Source organism: Muntiacus reevesi, chromosome 21 (assembly GCF_963930625.1).
Source record: "Muntiacus reevesi chromosome 21, mMunRee1.1, whole genome shotgun sequence".
In the NCBI taxonomy this organism is placed as follows: Eukaryota; Metazoa; Chordata; class Mammalia; order Artiodactyla; family Cervidae; genus Muntiacus; species Muntiacus reevesi.
The window spans coordinates 12808572-12829312 of NC_089269.1; the positions used below are offsets into that span (position 1 = coordinate 12808572).

Below are 20741 nucleotides of genomic sequence, written 5' to 3' on the forward strand. Positions count from 1 at the left end.
GTTGACCCAAGATATTTTTAATGAATGTTGAGAACATAGTGTAGTGAAGGGGTGGGTGGAAAGAAGTGGAACTCCTGCATTCACACAAATGAACATCCAGAGAGCTTCAGCTAAGCTGGCGGAAACAACTCTTTCAATAACTGTCTGGATCAAAGTGATTACCTCCTGTCTCCTCTCTTTCTGAATTTCATATGTTTGTTAATTTTAGATCTACACTGGTTCAATAGCTGGAATCATCTTCAAAAACTTCTCTCTAAAGTAGGCATTTATAATATCATTTGCTTATCATATTTCCCCATTTCTAGAAATGACATCCCACACTCACTGCCCATACTCTTCAACACTAATTACAGAGGGAGGTCCCCTGTGTCTTAACATGATCCTATCTCCTACCCTTAGCTATTGTTGATTGCTTCCAGGGTGGGCATCTGGGCAAAGGAGGAATAATTAGAGTATTAGAAAGACTTAAGCTTCAAGTAAAAGAAAATCTGACAACTAGTACCTTATTTATTATTTTTTAGTACCTTATTTATTTATTTTTTCCTGTATAACAACTACTACAAAGGTAGGCAGCCCAAGGCTGGTGCATCTGCTCAAGAATGTCATCAGGAGCCTTCAATATTACTGCTCTGTAATATTGAAGGAGAAATATATTTCTCATGGGACTTTCTTAATCTTGGTCACAAAATGATTGCTGCAGCTCCAGATATCACATACATATTACTATAGGGAAGAATTACAGAGGAGTTAAAGACGGAACATGAAAGACTTAAGGGGCTAGCACCATGGTCTTATTTTATAAAAAATTTCCAGAATACTTGGTAGCATCTACACTTCTATGAAAAACAAATTTCGAAATTACTTCAGTAAAGAAAAAGAACAAGTCAGCAACACTGAATTGGATATTTAGCTTTAAAAACCATTTTAATGATTCATGTAAATATTTGCCTCTAAAGACCTAAAAGTTTAGAATGAAAATTCTCAGTCAAAAATAGAGTAAAAATCTCAAAAATTCCACTTCTTTGATAATCTCACTGCTATCAACCCACGTTTGCGCGTACTAATCTGCTTTAGTCATGTCTGATTCTGTGCAACCCGATGGATTGCAGCCTTCCAGGCTCCTCTGTCCGTGGAATTCTCCAGGCAAGAATACTGGAGTGGGTTGCTGTGCCCTCCTCCAGGGAATCTTCCTGACCCAGGGATAGAACCCGAGCCTCTTACGTCTCCTGCACTGGGTTCTTTACCACTAGCAACATCTGAGAAGCCCTATAAACCAACAACCACCCCCATTCGAATTTCTGATAAATTGGCCTAAGTAAGCCAAGGCAAACATATCTGTTTGGCAATACAGTTCTTTGCTAATAATTAGCCTGACTTTCTGTAGCTAGCTGAAAGCAACCAAACTGAGTCACTTGAATAATACATTTCTCAAGTTTGGCTCTCCAAATTTGGGAATTGGTGAAAATAGTACAATTTAGTACATGCAGTGGCGTTATGACTGTGTATGTGTCGTTAGAAGGCAGGAAAGTTACCAGCGGGATGTCAGGGTCTCTTCTAATCCTCTCTACAAAAGGGCAGACTCCTATATTATTGGCAGGCCTGAAGTCAGTTCTGCTCCACAGCGCTTTGATAAATGGGATATTTCCTGCCGTATCAGGAAACAAAGGCTATCACAGTCATCAGAGATCGCAGCCACCACCGAACAGTGAGCTAGTGAGCCCTGAGGGAACTCAGGTTGTGAAGGCACAGGATACTGGCCCCAGATAGGTGAGGTGCACATCAAAGGAATGATTCCAGTGAGCCCAGGCTCCTCCACCTTCTCATGCACAGAAAAAGTGCTAAATTCCTTAACTTGAGCTACCTGGTTTTCTTTATTGTTAATAACCTTCTGACTTCCAACTACCTGCCCTTTGTTGCAAAATTTCTATGTATCCTGACTCCCCACCCCCACCCCTCACCTTCTCCAAACAGTTCTCTCAGGATTAGAGAGATGCTGCCTCCTAAAAATTGACATCAAATGAAACATAACTCTTTTTTGTTTTTGAGCTGTCCTTCGCTTTATTTATTTATTTATTTATTTTTCCATTTATTTTTATTAGTTGGAGGCTAATTACTTTACAATATTGTAGTGGTTTCTGCCATACATTGACATGAATCAGCCATGGAGTTACATGTGTTCCCCATCCCGATCCCCCCTCCCACCTCCCTCCCCACCCGGTCCCTCTGGGTCCTCCCAGTGCACCAGGCCCGAGCACTTGTCTCATGCATCCAACCTGGGCTGGTGATCTGTGAAACATAACTCTTAACATTTAGGTTGTGAAATGTGTTTTTAGTTGACAACTTTAGGGCATAGAGGAGGGGAAGACCATAAGGATTCTGGGAAGCACGTGGATTTGAAAACTGATAATGTACCTATACCTTGTGACCTTGAATAAGGCTAGTCAGATGAGAACCTCTACCTTACACCTGACGTCTTACTACTTACTGTAAACTTAAAAGATTTTATCCCCATCAACTTTCTGATGCTTGAAATTGCTTGATTAGGGCTTGTCTTTTACTCCACACTGACAAATAAAACTTACACACTAGTGTCTGCCCTGAAGACCATTTGAATCCCTAGGAATTGTGGTTAAAATTCACACTGATCAGGCTGTTAAGGTCTTTTTCAAGCATAGCATAACAAGCTGAGGGTAGGGAAGGCACTGGAAACCAGAGGAAGAAATAAGAGAGGCCCCGTGCATAGAAAGGCTAAGGATGGGGAGGGGTGGAAATCTGGAAACTAGCAGACAGCTGGGCTCAAGACCAGCCTATCTGCCTGGACAAATGTTCAAAACAGTCTGTGTCTGCTTATCTTTTACTAACTGTATGGGTATTCCCAGAATTAAGGCACTAATGGGCCAGAGAGTTTCCTTTTTATTAATGAAGTTCATTCACCACAACCAGGCTCAGTCAAATTCCATCACAGGCATCTGGAAAAGGCAAATAAACCCTTTCTTGAGTTATAGTTCTTTTTCTTTTTTTTAAATTAAGGTATAATTGACCTACAATATTAAATTGATTTTAGGTGTACAACATAATGATGTTATAAACTTGTATCTATTGCAGAATGATGGTTGCAATAAGCTAGTTAACATCCATCACCATACAGAGTGAACATTTTTTTCTTGTGATAAGAACTTTTAAGACCTACTCCTTTAGCAACTTTCAAATATCCAATACAGTATTGTTAACTGTAGTCACCATGCCGTAGCTTACAGCCCCAGAACTTATTTTATAACTGAAAGTTTGTATCTTTTAACTCCCTTCATTCATTTTGTCCCCCTACCCCCATTTCACTGTCTCACAACACTCTTCTTGACTCCTTCGGAACACCTGGCCATTTCTCCAGTCTAGTCTGCCTCTGTTCATTCATTCTATAAACATTCAGGGCCAGCTACATTCTGGGCACTGTGGTAGGTGCTGGGGATACAAACACCCTGCTCTAATGAAGCTCACAGTCTGGTAGGGTAAACAGACATTGCTGTCTGTAGGACAAGTATTAGGTAAGGTGAGCACAGGGCCGAGGGGAGGAGAAGATGCTATCCAAGCAACCTGGGAGTGTCAGGGATGGCATCATGGGAGGCGAGGCCACAGCCCAGTTCTGAAAGGCACACTAGAGTTGGTCAGGTGAAGACAGGGGCGGCAGCAATGGGATTAGCAGTGATTAGTGACTGTGGGCTGGTGCACTGGCCTGGAATCCAGGATGCAGCAAGAGTATCCCTGATGCGGTTGAGGTCCCAGCCTGCCCAGTGGATCTCTCTTCTCTGAACACAGACACCATCTGCCCTTCACCGCCTCTCTTACATCTTGAGGTATTCTTTCCAATAGTCTAGACCACCCAAGAAGGGTTAATACCCAACTAACGTTTCTTTTGGACTTCCCTGGTGGCTCAGTGGTAAAGAATGTGCCTGCCAATGCAGGAGACACAGGCTCCATCCCTGGGTCGGGAAGACCCCCTGGAGAAGGAAATTGCAACCCACTCCAGCATTCCTGCCGGGAAAACCCCATGGACAGAGGAGCCTGGTGGGGTACAGTCTACAGGGTCACAAAGAGTTGGACATGACTTAGCAACTAAGTCGAATTCTGCAACAGCATTTCTTTATCCTCACCCGCGCAGCCCCCAGACTCTCCCTGTCCCTGCTGAAGGCCAAACCGCCTTAAACTTCTTCAGTTCTGCTTCTCTTCAGCCAAAAGGCCTACCAGGCTTCCAGGCTTGGCTCGGTGCCCTCCTGGTGCTCACTCGTCCCCCACGTTCCCTGCAGTGGGTCACGTTATACACTGATAGTTATCTTTCTCTTCCTTTGCCAACTCAGCCTCCCAGCAAGTTATAATGTGGCTAAAACTTCCCCTGATGTAGTTTATCCACTTCTTAATCCAGGCATCTAACACTCGTTGAATTTGCTAGGAAGTCAAGCACACTCACCCAGCCAAGAACGGTCTTTGTGTGAGAGCCCCTGGATGCAGTTATCTGTGGATGATAAAATATCTGCCTTGAACATCTGGTTTGACCTGTAGCCATGGAAGTGCCATTGCTACATCTAGCCACAAAGAAAAAAATGTAGAAACCACGACCAATGGCTTAATTATCTACTACTAGAAATTAAAATCATCTTGGAGATTTAAGAGACAAATTAGCCCATGACAGTCTGTTTTCTTTTTCTTTTTCTTTTGACTTCATGGCCTGGCTCTAGGACCTTAGTTTCCCCCTGGAGATCCAACTAGGGCCCACAGCAGTGAAAGGGCGGCCTTTAACCACTGGACTGCCAGGGAAGTCCTTCCTTCTTACACTTACATGTCCAGACATAATGGAACTGTGGCATGGATACAGGAACAAAAAATAAGCTATCAAATCTCTGTTAGCTTCTTTCCTTATTTCTCTAAAGAGAGAGAGAGAGAGAGAGAGAGAGAGAGAGAGAGAGAGAGTGTGTGTGTGTGTGTGTGTGTGTGTGTGTTGAGGGGGTAGGCGAATGTCCTGCCTAGTTAACAGAAGTTGTTCGAAGCGTGAAAAATACTTGGCAGGATCCTACAAGTGTAGGACAAGTATTTTTAAATCTCTATTCCTTGATTACTCAAACACACCATGTCATGAGTTTTATGCTATTTTGGTACAGTTAGGCAGTTAGAATAGGAAAAAGGAGCCCAGAATGGTGGTGGCTAAAAGACAAGGAAGGGGAAAGCCCGCAAAAATAAAACAAAGTTAGGTCTGAGGACCAGAGTGAGGACCTCAGGTAAAACAAACAGCACTCCCGGCTAGTCTAATTTACATAAGGCAGGCCCGGGGGGAGGAGGAAAAAACATATAAAAAGAGGAGCCAAAATTGAGCTGGGGGCCTCTCTTCGGGTCTTTTGAGTCAGCAAACCCCCACAGCTTGAGGATGTCTTTTCCTTTACTATCTAAATAAAACTCAGGTGTAACTCAGAGCTGAAACACTAGCCCAACCCAGGGCTGTGACACTCATCTGTCCAAGGGCTGTAAGGCTGGTCTGTCTGTCGCTTCAAATGCTTGCTGTGAGGAGACAGAACCCGAGGAAATTGCACACCCCCCAACAGGGCAATACTTTGCTTTTCTTATTTGTAAAACAATTGAGTGGGCGCTGTCTAGACAAGGCCCGGGAAGATTTTAATGCTAGACCTGTGCTATGGAGTTGATCCCAGAGATTCTTTTCCTAGAAATTTCTTATGAGCCCTTTAACTATTACAGCTTTTCTTACTCCCTTTAAAAACTGGTTCGTTGGTAAGGAGTTTCCCAGGCTCCCCCCCCACACTCGTCCAAGCTCTAGAAGCCTCTGAGGACTAGAAGTGGGGACACAGGGGAACACAAGAGTCAGGATTTGCAACTCGGTTTAAAAATAAAAGTCGGGGCAGGGGTCTCTGGCCATGTTTCTGCTCTGTTTAGCCCTCGGCGCGGCCAGCCCTGTTTTGCCTTCTCCCTGTGATCGGTTGAACCGACAGAGGTTGTACGTGACAAGAAGGTCTCTCTTATCTCGGCCTTCGCTTTCCCTGCCCGCTCTACCCGGCGCCCCAGCTCTCCTCCCAGGGGACCCGCCCTTCTGGGGACGCTGGATTCTTCTATCTCGCCGGCGCGCCCCTGCAGGCGGCGATAGGCGCCGGGACTACAGATCCCGGCATGCCCCGCTTCCCGCCCGCCGCCGCCGGGGACCGACCCGGTAGTATCTCTTCTCCAGCAAAGGTTCCCAGTACCGGCGCCACTTGCCCCTGGGATCTCCGGGGACTCTGGGGCCGGCCTGCGGGAGGCGGGCACTGCTCGGGGTGACAGCGCGAGAGCATGGCCGTGCATCTGCGCTGGCTGAGCGCGGGTCCCTGCTGGCGCGCGGTGCGGGGCGCCTGCGGGGAGCTGCGCGCCTGCGGGGAGCTGCGCGCTTGGTCCCCGCGCTGCGCGGCCGGACGCCTGTGCCGCCCCCCTGGACCCGCCTGCCGCGAGCTGAGCCGCGGCCTGGGGTACGGCCCCCGGGTGGGAGGCGGCTCCCGGCTGAGGACTCGGCTGGCTGCGGGGCTGGCGGGGCTGGTGGGACTGGCCGCCGCCGCCTTCGGGCACGTGGAGCGGGCGGAGATGGTGCGCAAGAGCTCCGGGGCGCAGAGCGCATCGCCCGGCAGGCCCGAGGAGGAGGAGGACGATGAGCTGGCCCGCCGCTGCCGCTGCTTCATGGCCCCGCCGGTGACCGACCTGCGCGAGCTGCGGAGGCGGCCGGACGACATGAAAAGCAAGATGGAGCTGCTGATACTGGAGACCCAGGCCCAGGTGTGCCAGGCGCTGGCACAGGTGGACGGGGGCGCCCGCTTCTCCGTGGACCGGTGGGAGAGGAAGGAAGGTGAGGAGGTCGGCCCCTAGCGGGGGGTGGAGACGGGGAAGAGAGGTCGGGCTTTAGTTTGCGGGGAGAAAATGACTCAGAATAAGGAATGGGAGGAGAGAGGGGGTACCCACATAGCGGCTGCCAGGTTAAAAGGTTCACCTTTGAAACGGTTGACGCTGACAGGGCCATCAGCCCTCAGCTTGCAAGTGTGGACCCAGACCTGCTGTCACTCTAGTCCTGGACCGTTCACAATCCTTTTGCAATTTTATATGGCACTCTTCAAAGAAGTCTTAAGGTCAGTTTTAACCCACAGGCAAGGATGCCCAAGGTTGTAATTGAGCATAGATTTGTCTCTACATTTCACCTCTTCCTCCGGGATCTTTTACCCATTTTCTTTCTCTGGAGATGGAAAAAGAAAGTGTGTTCCTTACTGTCAGCTAGACTCCTCCCGCTGAGGGTGTTGTGCCCTTGTGTGTTTTCCCCAGGTTTCGCAAGAAATGGCTTGTAGTTCAGCCAAGTGCACCCATCATATTTCCTGCTAGAAGAATCTTTACTTCTGTTGGCAAAATACTTGAGTATTAAAACCCAGTTCTTATGGAGTCGTATATTCATGTTATTACCTATACAGTGAAACCCTGTATCTTGGTCATAAACTTAAAGGATTTTTGATTCTTCTTACCTGGGGGTACTACAGCAATTTATCCGCTGGTTTTGGTGATATTGACGCATTGATTTTAAATGAAACTAAATCTGGTTTTCTTAGTGTTTTCCATCTTGTAGCTTTTTTTTTAAGCCTTTTTTTTTTCCCTCCTGGCCTTGCCTCGTGGCTTGTGGGACCTTAGTTCCCTGATCAGGAACTGAACCTTGGCCCTCAGCAGTTACGGCTCAGAGTCCTAACCACCGGACTGCCAGGGAATTCCGTATCTTGTAATGTTTTTAAGTGAAGACTGTTGATTCAGGAGACAACCTGGGCTGGCTGTGTGACCTTCCAGAGTTACTTTTTGTGCCTCTGTTTCCGCATATATGAAGTGAAATTATATGTGGGGGTATGTAAGGATAGAATAACATGAATATATATGAACTGCGGCAGATACTACTTGATGCTCAGAAGGCACTGAGACAGATTGTTTGGGCCATTTGCTAGCTGTGTGTTTCTGGAGACGGTGTTTTCCTTTCTGGGCCTCAGTTTTCTCATTTGAAATATACAAGGGTTGTTGTACTGGATCCCATCCAGCTCTAAAAATTCTTAGAAATAAAACAAGCCAAACATGAAGCTTCAGGAAACAATTCATTCTAGTATCCTAAAAAACAAACATACCAGCTACTGGGAGTAAAGCTCATATTGACTCTTTGCAACCCCATGGACTGTAGCCCTCCAGACTCCTCTGTCCAAGGAATTCTCCAGGCAGGAATATTGGAGTGGATTGCCATTTCCTTCTCCAGGGGATCTTCCCCACAAAGGGATTGAACCCACTTCTCTTACATTTGCTGCATTGGCAGGTGGGTTCTTTACCACTAGCACCACCTGAGAAGCCTTAAAGGTCATATACCTAAATGCTAATGTGTGTCTCAGTTTAAGCCTCTGAATCCCCTAAGCATTCAAATATCTACTGTTTTTTAATTACCTGTAAGCGGAATTAAAAGGCAAACAGCACACTGAGAGAAAAACAATTGAAACAATATGGAACTCTTAAATTTGGTATAATATATTCTTCAAATATATTCATTCCAGTTTTTAATCTTAGTTTTCTCACATACCATAACAAATAGATGCTATTCTGAATGGTCTTATTTGAAGGGAAACTATTTCAGTGATTTATTTTAGAGGATGATGTAAGGATGTAGGGGCTTCCCGGGTGTCTCAGTGGTAAAGAATCTATGTGCTAATGCAGGAGATGTGAATTCCAAGCCTGGGTCGGGAAAATCCCCTAGAAAAGGAAATGGCAACTCACTCCAGTATTCTTGCCTGGAAAGTCCCATGAACAGAGAAGCCTAGTGGGCTACAGTCCATGGTGTTGCAAGGAGTCAGACAGGACTTAGCAACTAAACAACAACAAATGACAGAAGAAGTGGTGATGTGAAGAGTTAAAATATTTGCTTATAGTCAATAGCAAATATCATAGAGCTAAGCTGGTTATCTAATTTTATTGTACTTAGCAATTATAAATATATTGATATTATGGAAGATTTGGAAAATAGAGAAGGAAAATAACTCCTAATCCAATCCCACCATCTTCTTGGAGCAGTAGTTTTCAGCTTTGCACATACCCTTACTTTCTTTATTTTACATTTCTGTTTACAGGAGGCGGTGGCATCAGCTGTGTACTTCAAGATGGGCATGTTTTTGAAAAGGCTGGGGTTAGCATTTCTGTCGTTCATGGAAATCTTTCTGAGGAAGCAGCAAAACAAATGAGAAGCAGAGGAAAACTGCTGAAGACAAAAGATGGTAAATCAGACAGTCTCAGTTCAGTTCAGTTCAGTTCAGTTCAGTCGCTGAGTTGTGTCTGACTCTTCGTGATCCCATGGACCACAGCACTTCAGGCCTCCCTGTCCATCACCAACTCCCGGAGTTTACTCAAACTCATCTCCATTGAGTCAGTGATGCCATCCAACCATCTCATCTTCTGTCGTCCCCTTCTCCTCCTGCCGTCAATCTTTCCCGGCATCAGGGTCTTTTCAAATGAGTCAGCTGTTTGCATCAGGTGGCCAAAGTATTGGAGTTTCATCTTCAACATCAGTCCTTCCAATGAACACTCAGGACTGATCTCCTTTAGGATGGACTGGTTGGATCTCCTTGCAGTCCCTGGGACTCTCAAGAGTCTTCTCCAACACCACAGTTCAAAAGCATCAATTCTTCTGCGCTCAGCTTTCTTTATAGTCCAACTCTCACATCCATACCTGACTACTGAAAAAACCATAGCCTTGACGAGACGAACCTTTGTTGGCAAAGTAATGTCTCTGCTTTTTAATATGCAGACAATCTCAGTAGCCTTTAATAGTTCCTGCAAACTTTTTCTCCCCATAAGTTTTATTTGTAAAATTAACATTGCTTCTGTAAAATTCCATTTGGGTGCATATACCAGATGAGCCTGTTCACAGTTACTTTTTTTTTATGACAACCTACTCCAGTATTCTTGCTTGAAGAATTCCAACGACAGAGGAACCTTGTAGGCAATAGTCCATGGGGTTGCAAAGAGTCGGACATGACTGATCAACTAGGCACACACACGAACATGTGTAGGTATATATATACACACACACACACATTTGCACATAGGCACGTGTGCTAAAATGTTAACAATTGTTTGTTTGTCTTTTGACCTTGAGGTATGTGGGATCTTAGTTCCCTGACCAGGGATTGAACTTTAGGCTTTCGGCAGCCAGAGCGAGGAGTCCTAAGCTCTGGACCACCTGGGGATTCCTCACAATTATTTTTTAAAAATTATGTTTGAAGAGAGAAATTAAAAAACAACCTTTGAAAGTTGATTCAGAAACCATGTTGGAGTTAATTTGTATCAAGCCAGGTATTCAAGTGCAGTTCTCTGTATTCCTTTCCAGGTAAATTGCCGTTTTCTGCCATGGGCGTGAGCTCTGTCATTCACCCCAAGAATCCTCATACTCCTACTATCCATTTCAACTACAGATACTTTGAGGTGGAAGAAGCTGATGGTAAGCGTCTCAAGCTGTGGAAAGTATTATTGTGCAAAATGAGTATTTTAAAACAAGTTACTAGGCATAACATCTAAAGTCAAAAGTCAAGAAAAAGTAAGTACAGTCTTAATTGTTTCAGGAGGCACGCGAAGGCTTACTCCTTGGCTGGTGCAGTGAATTATATACCATAGACACAAAAAGTGAAAACTGTGTTGGCTGGACTCTGATGTCCCCATATTTCCTCCAACACACAAGGAATGGTGTAATGAACCTGAACTAAAAGTGCACATAGGGTTCTTTGCAAATACTAATTTATTACAAACAAAGGGAAACCTCACATGCAGTGTTAAGTTGCCATTGAGAACTTGCTTTTGGAAATTATTTTCCACATGCGTAGCTTTGCTGGTCCTCAGTGCATTATCAGTGGCTTTAAGATGGGGTGCAGTCCGGCTCTGTGGTGCAGTGGATAGCGCATTGGCCTTCTAAGATGGGGAACAGTTGATCATGCCTCATGATGTAAATGTAGTTCCAGCCTACGTGTGCCGTTAGTTGGGCTGACTGTTAGCCTGCCCAAGCTCCCGAGCAGTGCATGCCACTGCTGTGCATGTCTCTGCAGGTGGTGGCATTAAAAGCAATGTATCTGACTTTTCCTTTTGAGCAGCATCCACTTGAATCACGTGTCTTGATTTGGTAGGTAACACCCTGTGGTGGTTTGGCGGTGGATGTGACCTTACCCCGACATACTTGAACCAAGAGGATGCAGTTCATTTTCACAGGACTCTCAAAGAGGCATGTGACCAGCATGGTCCAGATCTCTATCCCAAATTTAAGAAATGGTAGGTAAAGTTATTGAACTTCTCCTGATCCCTACGTCTTTACCCTTCCTTCTATAGCTCCTGAAGGCACTACTGTGTCACTACATACCTTTCACAGCTTATGAAGGTTGAGCTGTTTTCTTTACCCAGCAGAAGTGAGATACCAGTTTTACATGGTTTTAACGTTAAACCAGATGATTAGTATATAAACTTGAAGGTGATCTATGCCTGAGAATCAGAGGCTTTTTAATCCTAAGGTGGGATACAGTAAGTCCCCTGCAAATAAATAAGTTCCATTCCAAGAGTGCGTTCATAAGTCCAGTTTGTTCATAAGTCCAACAAAGTTAGCCTAGGTACCCAGGTAATCCAATCGGTCATATAGTATTGTACTGGAATAGATGTATAATGCTTTTCACACAAATAATACATAAATAGACAAACACAGACAGGAAATAAAACATTTTTAATCTTGCAGTACAGTACCTTGGAAAGTACAGTGTAGTACCAGCTACAGACTGCCGTTTTATGCTTGCTTCTGAGCATCCTGGGCTTGGGATAAGGATACTGTACACTTGTGGTACCGTACTGGGAAGTGCACGGAAGCACGTGTACTTGCGGAGGATGCACGCGTGTGGCAGTGTATACCAGACGTGTGAACTAGCTTAGAAGGTTGGACATGCGCAACTGTAGAGTCTAAAAATTTGCAACTTGAAGGTTCGTATGTAAGGGACTTGCTGTGTTAAATCCTCACCCCACATGAGGATTGTCATCGTTGTTGCCATAGAAATGTGTTAGCGCATGGGAAGAGTTGGAGAACCATTCGGAGAGGTGCAGATGTACTGGAGATCAGGTACAAGGAGAACACTGGGATTGGAAACTGTGAAAGAAACTCTAATGGTGAAGAAAAGAGTTACCCAGGGTATCTGATAGGTATGAAATGGAATCTCTGCATAAGTTATCTGGAATAAGAATAACGTACTCATCACTGCTTAGCACTAAATGCCATCCTAGAAAAAGGAGGAACAGAAAGGGTTTGGGGTGGGTTGTTTTTTGCTTTGTTTTTAGTACTAATATTTGTTGAATCTTGCTGTTATTTATATAAGAATGTGGAGTTCAGTTTTAAAATCCTCAGAAAAGATAACGCATTTACATAACCTCTTTTTGATTTGACATTATCACTGAGCACTGCACAGCCATGGACACAGAGGTGTGAGAATTGGTTTTTTGTTACCTATTAGCTTCCTTCCAGCAGAAGGATGGGGTATTCTCTTTTTTTTTTTTGATTTCCTTTTATCCCTGTTGCTGGAGAACTTTATCTGAGTCGTATTAAGAAAATATCTCGGATGCAGGCTAGTTAAAAAGTTTTTAGTGTACTTAGTTAAATCTCTTAATTTCATAATCCCATGAAGAGAGATGTGGAAATAATATGATTTCATTAAAGCTGGCTTTACAGCCTTGCTCAGGCTGTTCTTTAACTCTGTTAATCAAATGTATGTGTGAGAAAAAGTCAAGAAGTTGCAGTCAAGGGGAATTATACCAGTGCATCAGTTCTAGGGATTTGTGTCTTCTGCCCCTCCCCCCTTTTTAAAAAAATTTTAAACTATTAAGGCTATTTTCACGATAACCTTTTCAGTAGTTTTTATTTTTGTTTGTACAATTTTTCCTGTTTACAAACCCTGGTTATTGTCGAGATAATGGAAAGAAGTCAACTATTTCCACGAAGCCAACTGTACCACAGATTTAGCAATTAGGAGGTGACTTAGGAAATCTGCCCTCGTAGGCACGGATGGGGAAGACTAGAACAAATTGATAGTCTCGTGTGCCGACTCACAAGGGCAACCTTTAACATTCTGAGGACTCTTATCCTCTGAACGTTTCTTTTCACCAGCCCTCCCCTGAGTCACGCATGCTGTAGAGTCATCACGTTTTATTGCTGAGAGAGACCTTAGAGGTAATTTACTGTACCTTCCTTTGGTGAATAGGAACTGGTTCAGGCAGCCTAGGGGTTAGCACCTGGTCTTGGACTTGGTTGGCATCATTGTTGGTGGAGGGTTCCTGCCTCCTGCGAGAGGAGCAGTGCTTCCGAGGGCAGCAGCATCACTTGTTTTAAGAAACAGGAGTATTAAGAGTAGACTCTTTGTTTTTCTTTTCAGTAACAGTCTTACAATGCCACGTTAGATAGACATGTATTCACTTGCTTACTTGATTTGTAGGTAAAAGTATAAGCATTTTCTACATTGGTAATAACTGCAGGAAATCTAAAACTCTAGTTTCATTTCAGATGTGGACAAAAAGAAAGGGCGCTGTGCTGGCATTAGTCAGGGATGGTGCTGTAAGCTGGAATGCTCACACTGATTCTCACGTCTGTCTCTCTTTCCTTCTGTGGTCTTGCTGTGTTTTCCAGGTGTGACGATTACTTTTTTATAGCCCACCGTGGGGAGCGGAGGGGCATCGGGGGTATCTTTTTTGATGACCTCGATTCTCCGTCCAAGGAGGAGGTGTTTCGCTTTGTGGAGAGCTGTACCCAGGCTATCATTCCTTCTTATGTCCCCCTCGTGAAGAAGCACTGTAATGACGCCTTCACTCCCCAGGAGAAGCTGTGGCAGCAGCTCCGAAGAGGACGGTGAGTGAGCGACGGGAGCATGGACCCTCTCATGTCAGAAGAGGTGGGAGTGGGAGGGTGGAGTGGAGCATCTGCAAAAATAGTGGGTGATGGTCATCTTGGGCAGTACTTTGTCAGAGCTGTGTTAATGCTCACCCGGATTTCTTTTCATCACTAGATAAATAACAAAGTGAGTTAAAAAAACACTGTGAAATAGTATTATAAAAAGAGCAAAGTCTGTTTAATCTGTCTGTACATTAGAGGCTCATACTAGGCTTATGGTAAGTACTTGTTGAATTTAATTCAGCTGATTTCTTTTAGTTTGTCTTCGAGCAATACCTTCCAACCTTCTGCCAAGGTAGGAGAATCATTTAATGTTTTTGCTGCTTTGTAAATTCTGAATCATGCCTTTTTTTTGGTTTAACTTCAGGTTTCCATGGAAGTCATTATAATGAAAATGATTTAGAAATTGTTCATTACGGAGCTGTAATGATATTTGTTTGTTATGGAACTGTTCATATGTGCTGGCCTGTAGGCTAGGGAGTTTGCGTATAATTTTCTTCACAAACCTGTGGAATTGGTATAACTATTCATCGTTTTACAGATGATAAAGCTTAGTCTCAGCGAAGTAAGCCCCTTGCCCAAGTTTACACAGCTGGGAAATCAAAGACCGCAGATGTGGAACCAGGTCACTGAGGCTTCAGAGCCTGCAGACCTTCTTCCAGGGGAGCGGTTAGGCAGTTAGTGTTTCCAGCCACGATGCCCGCCTTGGCCCCCTGCTTTCTGCGCTGAGTTGGTGAGCTGAGTTGGATGAGCCTCGGGAGGGCACCTGCAGCCGGGGCGTGATGGTGCATCTGCTGCAGGTTAGCCCTCTGACAGCTCACGGTGATTTCTCAGTCCCGGCTTAACTGCATGTGTCCTACTGGTCCATGCCTCCAAAAATGGGTTTCCTCATTTACACTGATTCTGTCTTGGGCATATGAAGCTTTGGGAACTTAAGGAGATGAGGCTAATGCCCTGAAAACGTTCACCTAGATACTGTCCCAAGCCTAAAGATAAATGTTTGTTGTTTACTCTTGCTTAGAACTGCCTTGCCTGCCTGCTCCCCGTGTATAAAGCTTGGGAAAATGAGATTTGTGTTCTCGTCAAACATTTATTAAACAGGGGCATTTTTTTTTTTAGGACGGGTGTGTTTCTTGGTCCTATGATTTCCCAGATACACCCTAACTCCTCCTCCGCTTTCTCTTGACATTTATCGTATGCCCCCATGGGCAGGGCCCATCTTGGGCAGAGATGTTCACAGTTTAGAGGGGAAGACCATCCCTAGAGGGTAAATTAAAACTCTGGAAAAAATTTAAAAAAAACAAGTGAAACAAAACAACAAAAAAAGAGAAACTAAAAATTGATAAATAAACCGAACTCTGTGGAAAGTGGAGTGTTCTAGTTTTACATGAAATTTCAAAATGCAAAGCCAGCAGGGCTTGTGACTGCTCATGAGGTGAAGCCTTTAAAACTTTTTGGACATAGGAATAATGTCTTATTCTGTTTGTTTTGTTATTGTTATTAATTGACAGCGTATTTTGAGAGTTCCATTTATGTGTATCATCGCATGTCGTGTTTTTTTGATTCGGCAGAAGTGCGGGGTGTTAGGTTAATTTTCTGTGGCGTGGTGGGTGAAAGACCGCTTCTACTGTCCTTACCTCTGGGCCTTAAACTGGCAGTCAGCTCTGGGACTTGGGATAACCCCAGCTCTTTTGTGTGGTTATGAGCCCTGACGTCACTTTTGTACATGGCGTTCATAACCCATTATCTGTATTACTCTTCCCCACTTCCTGTCGCCCCAAATACAACTTTCTCCTGTGGTGGTCAGGCTGCTTATCTTTTGACTCTACAGACTCTTCTTTGGCGATCTCATTTGGTCTTGTGGTGGTACGCTGGTAAAGAACCTGCCTGCCAATGCAGGAGATGCAGGTTGGATCCCTAGGTCGGGAAGATCCCCTGGAGGAGGAAATGGAAACCCACTGCATTATTCTTGTCTGGGAAGTCCCATGGACAGAGAAGTCTGGCAGGCTGCAGTCCACGGGATCACAAAGAACTAGACAGGACTGAGCACACGTGCTTGGCCTGTGACTTCTGTGGTCTCCCCAGACCTTGGACCTCCAGGCTTGGGAGGTGCTTTTCTAGTTTCTTTTTCAGAGAAACTAAACGTCTGTAACTTGTTTTCTTGTATTTTGGGACAGGGAAACAGGATACAATGTAGATATCAGTTACATTGAAGGGAATGGCTGAAGTTCACAGTTTACAGATATCTCGGAGAGGATAATTGTATGGAAAGGATTGGAAAGATCAGGTCTAAGCAAAACCTGGCTCAAGTGAGGCTAATACACAGGAAGGAACATTGTTCACTCAAACAGGAAGGCAGCGCAAGGATTCGCTCATGAGCACAAGAGGCTCATTTGGGAGCTCCTTATAAGGGTCTCTGAACAAGACATCAGTACAAAGAGAGAATCACAGCCATCCCTTAAGTATCACGTTTCAGAAAGATAACATCAGGGGTGAGAAGGGAGTTGAGAGACTGATTTTTTTTCTGTGGTCTTAGGAAGAAGTTAAGAAGATTCACTTAAGTTATCTTTTGAAACAGACTAAAGAAGGTATCAGAGAAGGCAATGGCACCCCACTCCAGTACTCTTGCCTGGAAAACCCCATGGACGGAGGAGCCTGGTATACCGGCTGCAGTCCATGGGGTCGAGAACAGTCGGACACGACTCAGCGACTTCACTTTCACTTTTCACTTTTATGCATTGGAGGAGGAAATGGCAACCCACTCCAGTGTTCTTGCCTGGAGAATCCCAGGGATGGGGTCGCACAGAGTCGGACACGACTGAAGTGACTTGGCAGCAGCAGCAGCAAAGAAGGTATTAGTTGTTATTGCACAAAACTCAATCGGTGATAAATGATGAGAAGTAGAAACGGGTCCATGAATGTAATTTATTTAAATTTTCTCAGAGTCATTGGCAAGTTTCCACAGTGAAGGATGCTTTCTAAAAATTGAAGCACTGTCAGAATCTAGAGAATATGTGTTTTTTTTTTTTTTTTAAAGTTGTGATTAAATTACAGTAACCAGTGCGTTAATGATAATAATATCTGAGGGAAGTTTGGACCAAGAGAGTAGTTTTTGAAGGAGTTGAGAAATGATTTGAAGGGGGAACTGTTTATTGAAATGTTCAGCTTTATGAGTCATGTTCAATTCTTTTGGCTAGTAGAAATGATCTTTTTGAAATATCTCCAAGAAGTTGGAGAGAAAAAACCCTTTTATTTATTTATTTTTTTTTGAAAAAAAACCCCTTTATAAAGAATCTTTTGATGTTAAAGGAAATCACAGATTTTTAAGCCAGACAGAGTTTAGATATGACTCTGTGGCAGTTAATGGAAGACTTATACCCTGAACCAGGTTTTAGATGATGTTAAGGATATTTTTCTAAGAAAAGAAAACTAAGCATTGCAACGCAAATCACTACTACCTTTCATTATGACTTTTGTCATCAATCTGGAGCAAGACAGAATTGTATGACTGCTTATTAATGCTGTAAACTACTTTAAGGAAAGGAAATATCTGGGATATGTTGGTAACTATAGATAGAGTTCTGTTAACTGTCCTTGGCTTTTCAGTTATAAGAACTTTACACTGTCTTAGTTCGTGTGAGTTATTAGCAGTGGAATGAAGTCTTCGACTCAAACATCTCAGACTCTAGGGGAGGCCCAGAGAGAGCTGCTCTATCCTGATAAAGGGGGCCGTTTGCTTTTCTTAATTGTTTTTGTGGCTTCAACTTCTTAGCTTTGTGTTGATCCTGTTTATTTATTGGAAAACATAACCTTATTGTTCTGTAGCTGCTCTGTGCTGGGCCTGAATCTATATCCTCTTGTTTGCTGGATAGAATACCCTTTTCTTTATGCCTGTCCGGATGGAGAAAAGTCAGCTGATGAGATTGGTGTTTCCTGTGCCAGTTACAGCTGATGGGTTGGTGGGGGGGTTGGTGGGAAGTTGCCCACCAACCCCCACACCGCCCCCCCCAATCCATCTCCCCCCATGAAGTACTTATTATGGACTAATTGTAAGACTTTACTCACCAGCTCTTAATCTTATTTGATGCCTTCATCTCAGGTATGTAGAATTTAACCTGTTGTACGATCGCGGTACAAAGTTTGGCCTCTTCACTCCAGGATCCAGGATCGAAAGCATCTTGATGTCTTTACCTCTCACTGCCCGGTAAGAATAACTCATGAGAATGATACTTATTTCCCACCCCCACCCCCCAGTCCTCTGACCCCTACAAAGCCTGAACATTGATACCACAAATAGCTTTCCTAAAGACGTCATTGGTTTTGACTTTGCTGTCTTTATAAGAAAATCCCAGGCAAAAAAGGAATAGGCAACATACGGCAATATGTCTGTGATCCCAAGAGCCCAAGATATTTATTATTCAGCCCTTTACAGGGAAAGTTTGCTAAGTCGTGTCCGAATCTTTGCAACCCCATAGACTGTAGCCTGCCAGGCTCCTCTGTCCATGGGATTTCCCAGGCAAGAATACTGGAGTAGGTTGCCATTTCCTTCTTCAGGGAATCTTCTCGATCCAGGGATTGAACCCGTGTCTTCTACCATCAGTGAAGCCCAAAGTTTGCCAGCCCCTGGCTAAACCAGTGTTTACCAGACTTCGTATTACAGTTTAGCCATTTTCACCATTGTTTATATATTTGTATATAATCTGACATATTATTTGCTTAAATTTTATGCTCATTTTTTCAGAGAGAAAATTAAAGGCAAACCAACATTTTTGTCATAAATAGAAATGAACACATTAAAATAAAAGCAAAAGTACTAAGCTGAAAAAAAAGTTTGCCCATGGACCATCTGAGGTTCTATATTTTACAAAACCCTCGATTGTAGTAAAAGTGTGTTTTGGCTCTGGAATATTCACATTAGCTAGACTATGCTCCAGGAATTATTAAGAAACTTTATTTCTTTAGCAGCAAATATTTTTTGAAAGCTTAGTGGAGACAAAGGGTGATAGGACTTTTTATTACCCTTAGAATTTTGTTTAGTTTAGATAAAGAGGTGTGTATGTTGTTTATTTATTTTTTACTGTTACTACATGTTTTTGCTTCTGTTTTGAACCTCCATAGATGGGAGTACATGCATTCACCCTCAGAGAACTCCAAAGAAGCTGAAATTCTGGAAGTTTTGCGCCACCCAAGGGACTGGGTACCTTGATGCAGACAGAGCAGCCTTCCTGGGGTCTGGGGGATCTCAGCGCCCCTCCTGTTCCAGTGGCCACCACCACCCCCATGGGTGGCTCTTGGTCACCTGTGTCTTAGAGTTCCGGTCTTCTTTCTCTACCCTGGAGTCCGCCTCCTTGACAGGCGGTGAAATGTGTTTTAAGCACCAGAAACTTCCGCCAGATGCTGTTGGTGATGGGTGGTGAGGTGGCAGCTTGTCAACTATTTGATGTAAAAACTCATTTGTACTTTAGAATCATTTTATATGACAAGTTTACAAACAACCATGTTTTATTTCTGAGAATTGGTTAAGGGGATCTAACTCTTATAATTTGTTTCAGGAAACCTCTCATGTTACTTTTACTTCATGTATTTTTTAAAGGTTTAGTTTCTGCCACAGAAATCTGTTTTGGTATAAATTTTATTTTTGTTAATTCAATAAGATTTAGAATGGTAATTTTAGAAAGCTGCTGGAAATGAAGGTAAAAATTTTACTTTGTCATTGCTGAAGTTTCTTAGATCATAGTCTTTATATCTTTAGAAACCATAATTTGGTAAAATATTCATTTTTATAATGATAGATATTTAGAAACACTGGAGATTTTCTTAATCTCTGCATGTGTTACAATTCAGTGACTGCCTACAGTTAACTGTAAAGTGACACCACTGTTATTTAAACAAGAGATATCTAAGTGACAGTTTTGATTTTTGTCAATGTTGAAAGTCTATGCACTTTTCAGCGTGAAAGCTTATATCCTTGATTTCTGATATTTGCACACTTCTATTCCAGACACTTCTATACAGAGGTGTAGACTAAGAACAATCTGGGGGATGTTGTGAATTTAGGGACTGTTTCTCATTTAGGAAGTGAGAAACATTTTCCTTCTCTAGTTAGAGCAGGCTTAACTAATGTAAGAAGCATGTAGGCATTTTATAAACATATTTCTTAGAAGATGGACTAATTGAAATCACCCTCTTTTTAAATTAGATTCTGCAAGTCTTACTTTTGCTCCTAGGAGAAAATCACAACAGAGTTTCTGAGACTTCTTTGTTCAAATAATAGTATGAATGTATTTTACTCATAATATATTGTAGTTTATAAGGAATGGTATCTTCCTACACATTATTAAGCATTATTTTGGAATTGAATGTATGGTTGTGTGTGACTCTTCCGAGCGTGAAGATGTATGACTTCTTCAGTTCTCTTCCCACAAGTATGCTAATAAATTTCGTTATGAAGTATAACTAAGGAAGGTTTCTATTTTTCATTTTTTCTAGGATAGTTGATTTAGGAAAGATGAATATTTCTTGGTACTAAAACCATAATTCCTCATTCCTGAATATTTTAGCCAAGAAAAATGTAAGTTTTGTACTTGAGTTTTCATAGCAGCTTTATTCTCAATAGCCATTTGGAAATAACACAAATGCCCACCAGCAGGTAAATGGATAACCAGGTTATAAGATACCCTTATGTTAAAATACGACTCCACAAGGACAGGAAACGCCTGCTGATAAATGCAGCAACGTGGGTGAATATCAGAAAATGGCT

General features: G+C 43.3%; 1 protein-coding gene across 1 annotated transcript; it reads left to right on the forward strand.

The window, feature by feature from the left end:
- The first annotated feature begins 6203 nt into the window (after positions 1 to 6203).
- CPOX (coproporphyrinogen oxidase) lies at positions 6204 to 20441 on the forward strand. The gene is made up of 7 exons (XM_065913678.1): positions 6204 to 6868; positions 9153 to 9296; positions 10409 to 10519; positions 11196 to 11337; positions 13721 to 13939; positions 18081 to 18185; positions 19100 to 20441. Exons 1-7 carry the CDS (start codon positions 6325 to 6327, stop codon positions 19185 to 19187), a joined length of 1353 nt encoding a protein of 450 aa, XP_065769750.1. The 5' UTR covers positions 6204 to 6324; the 3' UTR covers positions 19188 to 20441.
- The last annotated feature ends 300 nt before the right edge of the window (positions 20442 to 20741 follow it).